Genomic DNA, 10,148 nt, shown 5'->3' with positions numbered 1-10,148 from the left:
TCCAGTGAAAATATGAAGTCATTATATTGGAAATAATATATTTTTCAATAATAGTGTAATATACATTATTTGGAGTCGACCTTCTAAGAAGATCCACTTAATCCACTTGCTAAAGCAAATAGTGATATAGCTATAGCTACTACGCGTACAATGAACAGAAAATCCATTCTTTCGATTTCAGGTCCTAATGATATAATACAAGGTACAACTCCTGTAATGTTTAGGGCCTTGGCTGCTTCTTTCGATAATTCCAATGTTGAATTTCCGGCTGGAGTTAAATTATTTATTTGAACGGTTATCGTAGTCCCGTTGTAGGTTACATTGTAATTATAACCCTCGGGCAAAATAGAATGTGCTGCATTCACTCCGTATACAACAAACGCTGTTTCACTCGCATTTTTATCTTCCGGTTCCACGAAAGAACACATATCGTAATATGCTAAAATAAAAATAAAATAAATTACTAACTTTACAGGAATCATATTTTTAACTATTTTCTATTGGTTATTACTTTGATATGGCTTCCCACTTGGATCTTTACGTATGGGTTCGAAACAGATCCTATATGTACTGTTTACGGACTGGCAGTTCGCACTACAACAGTCATCGTTAGTAACACACGTTTTCAATTGTTCAACACATGGTTTTGCAGTAGTACTAGAAGTATTTGTAGTATTGTTAGTACTGGTAGTATTTGTAGTATTGGTAGTACTGGTAGTATTTGTAATATTGGTATTACTGGTAGTACTGGTAGTACTTGTAGTACTGGTAGTAATATTATTTTTTCCCATGCAATTTATCCCTAAAAAATTCATATAATTATAATATAATATATACATATACAATAATTTTATTGGGTACTCTAAAACCATTACCAACTAGAATTGTTTTTCTATCAACCATATTATACAATTACAATAAATAATACAATTACAAGTCCACAATTAATTTTGCAGATACTCGTATATTAGTGTAATAAGCGTTTTATATCGATAAAGAATTTTATTGAGTAAACTATAAATTTTTAACAGTAAAACCATTTCACACATTTAAAAACATAATTGCAAAACTAATCATTTGTAAAGGCAGTCATACACGTAACGTCATACTTGATAGTAGTGGTGGCATTAGGAATTGTTGTCAGGGCGGGCTAAAGAGAGGCCAACATTATATTAAGGTAGGCACAGTAACACGGTAGCTAAAATAACAGAAAGGGTGGCAGTGGCCTTAGCGCCCTTGATTTGAATTCGCCACTTTTGACCCTTCATATACAGTGTGTAAACACTAACTGAGAACACTCAATATTCTTGCGTGGAGCTCTGCAATTTGAATTCTGATTTTTCGTTGGTTTTATGAAATAAAAATGTGTATTTTTATGAGTTATTAATTTTTTAACTTAAATATACACGCGCATGCGATGTAAACATTTTTTTTTCTTATATGGTTAACCACCTATTTTAATCACTAATTATTTTTTGCATATTTTTTGAATGAATTTTGGTAGTTAAACCAACTTTTTAAGTCCAAAATTGACTAAGTTACAGCAATTTAACTTAAAAACTGCAAAATGCGCTCGATTTTCAATTTTTTTTACTATAACTCTGAAAATAATTATTCTAGGATTGTTAAGGCTTAATATTTACATTCCAATTTATTAAAGTGATATTTACGCGTTATTATAATTTTATCTACTGTATAATTTTCACTTAATTTGGGTATGTATTATAAATTAATGCAGAAAAAACATAAATAAGCAGACTTATTGTTTATTTTGTAACATTTTATGGATATATTGGCATTTATCAATAATTAATAAGAAATTTAATTTCTATTTAAATTACAAGTTTATTTAGTGATTAAATAATTTAAATTAATTCAAAAGAAGAAATTAATATGTTATATTATAATATAATTATTGTAATTGTTTTTACTATTACTACTATTACTAGGACAAAGGACTTATAGCATATGCATATTTTTTTAACACAGTCACAAAAATTGCAGAGTACGAAACAAATGCATTTCATGCTTTCACAAAGCTAGTTTTAAAATTTTATTTTGCATATAAAAGCATATTTTAAGTTTTTAGATTTTAGGGCATATTTCTTCCATATTGTACTTTTAGATGTATATTTTAAATAATTTATAATTTCATCAATATTTTTTCGTCAACATTTTTATTTATTTTTTTATTTGACCAAAATAGTGTTATTAAATTCTAATGTAATTTTTTTTTTTTTAAAAGCATATTCTCATGTAGTAATATTTAAAAATACAGCACCTCGCACCTGATTTTTCACTTCCTGCAGAACCTATAACCATAGGCGCAAATTGGGGGGCTAAGCCCCCAAAAATCTACAAATTTAAAATGTTATAATATTATAAATGTGCACAGTTTTATTTTTTTTTTCATATTTAAATAATATTATATATTATGAGATGACCATGTCAATTATAAAATAAAAATTATCACTGATATTGTAGAATTAAAAATATAATATTAGTTTGATCCTATATTATTAGGAATTATTATACGATTATTTTATTATTGCTATTACGTCATGACCGCGATTGTATATTATAAAATATGTATATTTAGTTACCTACTTTTATAATAAATAATTATATAAGATTCTCTTAACTAAACGCACGATGCCAATAATAGGCAATAAGCCCACATGATACTTGTCATGACGTGTTTATAGTTTATGCTAGGTTATCCTATACTAGATTAAAAGTTTATTTTAATTGTGTGAAATTCGGCAAACTAGGTTTTTCCTTGCGACCATTTATTACGCTTATCTGAATTCTGAATGCATTTATATTTTGGTTACATATCGATACCTAAGAGCACACATGTGCTATATCCAAATGTCCGACTTTTAATGTTATTTAATTGATTTTGATAGCATAAGTATCTAAAACCGCCTTTTTTAATTCAAATACTTCATAATTAATATTTTATTTTAGATAGTTATTATAAAAAAAAGGAATATTTGTTCTAGTTTTATAGTTATGCAAACAACTAAACTTCTTTAGTGATTTGCCAAAAATTAGGAAAATGGACATGGAACATGTGTGCTCTAAGGTATCGATATGATCGCTATCCGCTTGTCGTTTTCATTACAGTACATGTACAGTTAACAATCCGCGTTTATGTTAGTTAATTTTACATACTTATTTAAAAACTTAACAATGGAAAGTAAAAAGTCATTCAACATTTTCAATAACAAAAATAAATCCACAACTACTTCTCCAAATTCTAGAGTTTCTACAAAAATAGATGTTGATCAAAATATATTGGTTTCTATCACTACTGCTACAAACACCAATATTATCAACAGCGATGATTAATCTATTACCAATAATACCACAAGTGGATGTTTAGATCTTAGCGATTTAAATTCCGGACCCATGAGACCAATTTTAAAATTAAGTACTTTTTTGTGGCTCTTTCAATTCCTGTTAGTTCAGCCACGTGTGAGCATTCTTTCTCCATTATGAGAAAAATTAAAAATTGGCTGCCCACATCGATGGACCAGGAGCGATATTCCAGTTTGGCAATAATAAACATTGAAAGAGAAGTATCAAATCAGCTTTAAGCTCAGGATATATTAATTGAGTATGCTAAGACCAATAAAAGGTTACAATTAAAATTTGTTGTTTATTTTGATTGATATATAGGTATAATAAAATAAATTAATAAATGTATTACTATGTACATAAGCGGCACTTGGTAGAAATTCATGTGGGTGCAAACGTTTATGGTGATTCACAAACCGGTTGTAGGGGGGAGGTGTTTTTCCACGTCACCTAATATTTAACTACTACTATTAAAAAAGTAATAAAAAAAATCTTTATGTAAAACTTTATTATATATTTTAATTAGTATAATATATAATTGTAAATATTAGTTATAACTTATAAATATATAAGGAACCTATTTTTATTAACATAAATAATAATAAAAAACAATTACTGTTAGTAACATATATTATAATTAAAATTACATTATATTACTATTGTTAGCATTTGCAATTCAATAACTAAAATATAATATAATATTTTTGACTGTTGTCTGTGGGTGCAAAATGAAACTTTTGCCCCCCTAGAAAAATTGCAGTGGGTGCAACTGCACCCTCATGCTCCCCCCAGATGCTGCCACTGACTATGTAGTTAAAATTATGTTATTATAAGTCATCCCCCCCACTTGAAATTTATGGTAGGTCGACCGTAATAATGAAGATATAAAAAATGTAATCAGATTATGAAGTAATATAAGGTAAGATATGAATGGTGATTGGGGGGGCAAAGCCCCCACGGGTCTGCTTGCTCTTAATATATTCAGCCCCCCAAAGTCAAAAGTTGAAATTGCGTCTATGCCTATAAGTAAATGGTTAAGACACATAAGCTCATAAATTTAAATAATTCAATACTTATTGTAACATGTAAGTTATACTTAAACTTTAAAAAAAAACATATTCATTAAATTAATAGGTACTTACAGAAGAAAAAATCCATATTTTTTTTCCAAAATATTAATTTTAAAATGAATATTTTTAATGCATATTATTAATTTTAAAATGCATATTTTATGTATATTTTTTAGTGCTACAAGTCTTCTGCCCTAACTATTATTATTATTATTAATTGTATCCAGTGGCGGCGTGACGGCAGATTTTTGAGTCCCTGGACTCAAATCAGTGGGTGGGTAGGTGGGTGGGTATTAACCATTGGGTATCGAGTGGGTATTTGTAAATATGCATTTGAGAAAGGGGGAGCTTTTTTTACTAGCTACCCTTAAATTTCTTTTTTAGGTGGATGGTTGGGTGGGCAAAATCTCAACAGGATTCATGAAGTAAAATATTTCGCGCCGCCACTGATTGTATCTTCCACTTTTTGATATTCTATATATTTTAGATAATTCAAGATATTCTATCTTGTTTATCATAATGATTGCAATGTTATTATTGTAACAGGACCTTATCCGTTTAATACCAAATAAAAAAATAAATAAATATCGGTATTGACGTGTATTTTATTTGTAACGTGCTGATTTGTTTAAACTTATAGTTTTCAACATAGGTATCTAATATTTTTAAATCTAAAAGTTAATAGGAACATTAATAAATAGGTATTTAAATGAGGTTTATATACTTATAATACAATTTTTTTTTTAATACAGTGATAAATAATCTCAAGCTAGATTGCAGTAAAAAAAAAAGGTTAATTATTTTTTAAAAATGTTTCCAAAAAGAATTTAAAAGGTATTAGATAACCAACATCATAAAATCTTTATAAAAAGAGACTTCTAGAGTATTTTCGGAATTTTGAAGTTCAAAGTTATTGGTTCAACTATAAAAGTACTGATATAATGGAACTTATTATTATTCAGTAATGTCATTGATGTAAGAAATATTATATATACCGAAAAATATCTATGTTGAGGTAATATGAGTCAGTCCACAACTTAATTAAATGGAATATATTTAACATTTTTTAAGTTCTAGTAATTAAGTATATTTTATTCTTACCTGATATTGTAGATATTACATATAAAGCAATTAAAACGACTGAATATTTTTTTATTACTTCTTTTTTTTTATACATTTTGTTGGAAATACAATTGAAATAATATATTGAGAGTAAAAATTTGAAAAAATATTATTAAGTATCAAATATTTATGGTTAATGTCAATTAAAATAATGAATGTTGGAACGTTTTGATAGTTTGTCACATCACAACTGAAGTGAAATAAATAAATACATATCTCTAAATTTAAATTAATTTACTTTTAATAACTATCTACTATCAAAAACAGTCATTAAATCATTTATCAATTTCATCATAAATTCATTTAAGATAAATTATGAAAATTACCGACATACCTACACAATAAAACGCTATTTTTGGTGGTTCGTTTTTGTGCTTTTAACAATGAATTGATTGTTTTATATTTTTTTTTTTCACTGCATTAAGAAAATTGAAAAATTATACTTTATGATGTTTCATTATTTATATTGTAAGTTAAATAATTATTCGTAGTAAATATGTAATTACGGATAACTGTTATGTGATATCACGCTTTAAAATTATTGAAAGCCTTGGTCCTTCGTTCTTATGAATCGTTTATAAAATATTCTGCTGTAAGTGATTAAAATCATGGGCGTAACTTAAACATTTATTAAGGGGACAAATGTATAGTTACATATCAACTATTTTATATAGTTAACCGTACATTACTTACTTATAAATATATGTTAACATGACCTTTTGTTGTATATTAGTATCAGGTAATCAATATTATTAAGTAATGAAATAAATCAAACATAAATAAATCAATTTAGATACATTAAAAACAACAATTTTTAATATTTTATAACTTCAAAATAAAAATGTCACTTTTCTATCTATATATTATTATATAAAATGATTTATTATTCATTATCTAACATTATGTGAGATAAGTTAAAATTGAAAATTGAGATTTAAAAAAAAATGTATTGTAATAGCTATAACCAGCTGTTTTGTACTTATTTTAAAACAAGGTGTATTAAATATCAGAGGGGAAAATTCTCCTCCTAATATATTCTAGGGAGGCGATGGCCCCCTTTGCCCCCTGCAGTTTACGCCTATATTTAAAATTATAATGACGCTCAACATATAAATTCCAACAATGTTTTCAGTCAAAATTAAGTAGTACTGACAGTATTACCATCATATTATATACGGATTTATGATTAATAAATAACTCACAACTAAGTTTTTTTTTTTATTAAAGATTATGTTAAAATACGTACTACATGGAAATATACTTCAAATTAATTTCTGTTTAGAATAAAATAGGTAATTTGTTTTTTTCAATTCTGAGTGATTTGGTTTTGGGCTATTGATTATTGATTTCAGAAGGATGAAGTTTACTAGTTCAACAAAAACTTCAATTAAGTTACATATTTGTAAAATAATTTTTATTTTTTTGCTTATGAATCTGCAACATGACAGGTCATATGATGATGGATGTTCTGGTACGATAGTACAGTAATTAATGTAGTTTGAGTATGGGTGTTTTCTTTTTACACGTTGGCTGTTTCTACTTTCTGGATAGATGTTCCGTCTGGAGAGCGTTTAAACAGTCGCTTTATACCGCCCGGCCACTACGTTCCTCTTATTAGAGTTTTTTAATCAACAAGAACTTATTATAAGTTATAGTTACTATAAAACTATAGTTATATTCTTATAGTTATTTAACTTCTTTTAAGTTTGTTAGAATTCTGAAAAAATTTTCATAAACTGACAAAAAAAAACAAAGAAGTGTGAAAAAAAATTAATTTTCTTATAAAAAAAAGTATTATTATTGAGAAATCGATCCTTGATTTATGAGATTATTAAAATAATAGCCTTATACAATATAAGTTCTGTGCTGTAATGCATAGTTTATTTTTAAAGTCGTGTAGATACAATATTTATAATACATTAGTAATAATGTACAACTCTCATTAATTTTTTTTTATCAAAATCAAAATAATTATCGTTAAAATATTAATTACAGTTCTATTATTTATCGTTTAAATATATTAACTTTGTCAATTATAATAATTATTTCAATTACAATTGTAAAAAAAAAAAATGATGACACATAAACTGACAGTTGACAATTGATAATTGACAGTTTAAAGTAGTTGTACAAAATGCTAAAAATAATATAATTTTTTTTATGTTTCACTTAACTAATAGACAGTAAATATTTAAAATTTGAGTAATAATTTAATGTGAAAAAAAAACTTTTAATAACGTATCGATAAAGCTATTGATTTTCGAAAATAATAAATGAATTATTGTGTTATTGTATTTTAGAATAATTGTAGAAATCGTTAAAAATAAATCATAATTATACTTAACAGGAATTGTGCATAAAATATTACGTTACAATATCGTTTCAGCTAATAAATATTATATTTTCGGCTTTATACTTATAGGTGGTATATATTATGAGCAAAAGATTTTCCATTAATAATAAATAATAGTTAGCACAATGATTGAGTGAAAACGTTTTAAAACGATAAATTATTGTGTTTTGTTACATTTGAACTTAGATAACACAATAAATCCATATTATGAATAAATTACAGTTGTGACAGACAAGGTATTCATAGTGACTAGTTTAATCAAAATTTTAGTCTTAAATAAAACGAAATGACAAATCAAACATCCCAATGCAATTTTTTCCACGTCAATTTTAATAAAAAAATCTACCTTGTAGCCACATATCACAAATATACTAATTAAAACTTGTATAATTTTAAATTAATATCAAAAAATGGAATTTTTTTCTTATTCAATAATGCAATTACTTTTGCCTTTTTTACCTTATAGAAAACTAAACTACATTGTTGTGATAATAATCCATGTGTTTGAGTTATAAGTTATTCTGATGTATATAAGTTTAATGGCTTTAAAAATGATTTCAAATTTACTATACGTGCAACTGAGAGAAAGGAAAATGTTAGGTATTAAATAGTTAATTATTATTTTCGTTCCTACGAAAGAAATTTGAATTCAGTATGGATTATTTTTATGCAAAAATACCAAAGTGGATATAACTTATTTGGTACGCCAACAATATATACAGTGGCGAATTCTCCAGGTATGCTCAGCATGTGCCGCATCCTTAGAAATAAAAACGTTATTAATCAAAATACAAAAATTATTTTGTAATCAATAATATATTACGTATTTTAAAAAATCATAATGTATTACAATAATGTAATTTAATTCTATTATACTTTGTAACATTTAATGACAGAGCATGCGATAGATATGTGCGCAAGCTAGACTATGTTTGTTACCGCTGTAAAATACCAGTTATTCCGAGACCACTTTAACTAGCAGCCACGGTATTTACTACCCAGGGTATGCTCAATCTGTTATGCTTCGTCAATGTCGTAATTTATAAAATTTACGTGTACGAGTATATGACAATTTTTCTTCGATTTGTTTTAATGTGCTATTTTTTAATATTTTTTAATTAGTTAAATATTATTTAAATAAATGCTATTGTATATATATATTAAATTAAAATCTTATTAATAAATAAATACAAATTTGTGTATTATTTATTAATTATAAACATAGGCGTGCGCACGGGGTATGCAGGGTATGCCGCTGCATAGTCTGCGGCTTCATGTGAGGGGCCCAGTGGGCGTAGCCAAGGGGGGGGGACTAAGGGGGCTATAGCCCCCCCATGGGCCGTGTTTATATGTATAATGTATCTTGACTATTCAATAGAATCAATGGATGCTCGTTTTAATCAAAGGCTTATTGATGTTATGCCACTTGAAGGACTTATTCCGGCCAATTGAAATATGTATGACGATAAAAATATTATAAAAACTGCTAAAATATATGTCCAAGATCTCCATGATGATACCTCATCTACAATCAGAGCTAACCTGTTCATATGGAGGCAACAATGGAGTCAAAATACTATTCCAAAACCGAATTCTGCTCTTGATTCACTCTCTCATTACACCAATCTTCGACCTTACATTAAAATACTTTTACAATTATTCGCCACGTTACCAGTTACCTCTTTCACTCCGGAAAGAACGTTTTCAGCTTAATTGCTTAAAAATTTTTTTAAGAAGCACCATGTCGGAAAACAGACTGAATGGGTTAGCTATTGTTTTATTACATATGACTCCTGGATGTATTTATTATTATTGAGAATAAACTAAAACTATTTAAATTGCACTTTTACAGTAAAACTTTTATTATTTATAACAACGTAGTGTACTTTTAAAATCATGTTATTACTAATAGTATTCTAACCTCTTAAAACGGTTGACCCGTCACAGCTTTTTGATAACATGAGTGTTATCACAGCTATGGCTAATATAAATAAAAAAGAGCAATTCGATGAAAGTGAAATAATAACTGAATTTACCAGAAATTCGCCTAAGAAGATGCAGCTGTTAGAGTGGAGCAAGTGACTGAACACTGAAACTAAAATTATTATTATTATTATTATTATTATTATTATAAATTATATATTAATAAATATTTTTAAAACTATACTAAAATGCTTGAATTACGTTTAGAAACTTGGTGGTAGATGGTGAGGGGGGGGGGGGGGGGGGGGGGGGGGGGG

General features: G+C 27.1%; 1 protein-coding gene across 1 annotated transcript; it reads right to left on the bottom strand.

The window, feature by feature from the left end:
• On the bottom strand, positions 1–5,744 carry LOC112680676 (BEACH domain-containing protein lvsB-like). The gene is made up of 3 exons (XM_025550855.1): positions 5,535–5,744; positions 512–802; positions 1–439 (listed from the first exon to the last, which is right to left on the bottom strand). Exons 1-3 carry the CDS (start codon positions 5,608–5,610, stop codon positions 84–86), a joined length of 723 nt encoding a protein of 240 aa, XP_025406640.1. The 5' UTR covers positions 5,611–5,744; the 3' UTR covers positions 1–83.
• Positions 5,745–10,148: the final 4,404 nt, after the last annotated feature.

This window comes from Sipha flava, unplaced genomic scaffold (assembly GCF_003268045.1).
Source record: "Sipha flava isolate LNK unplaced genomic scaffold, YSA_version1 179_pilon_pilon, whole genome shotgun sequence".
Classification (NCBI taxonomy): Eukaryota; Metazoa; Arthropoda; class Insecta; order Hemiptera; family Aphididae; genus Sipha; species Sipha flava.
This window is presented reverse-complemented; position numbering and strand designations above follow the sequence as displayed.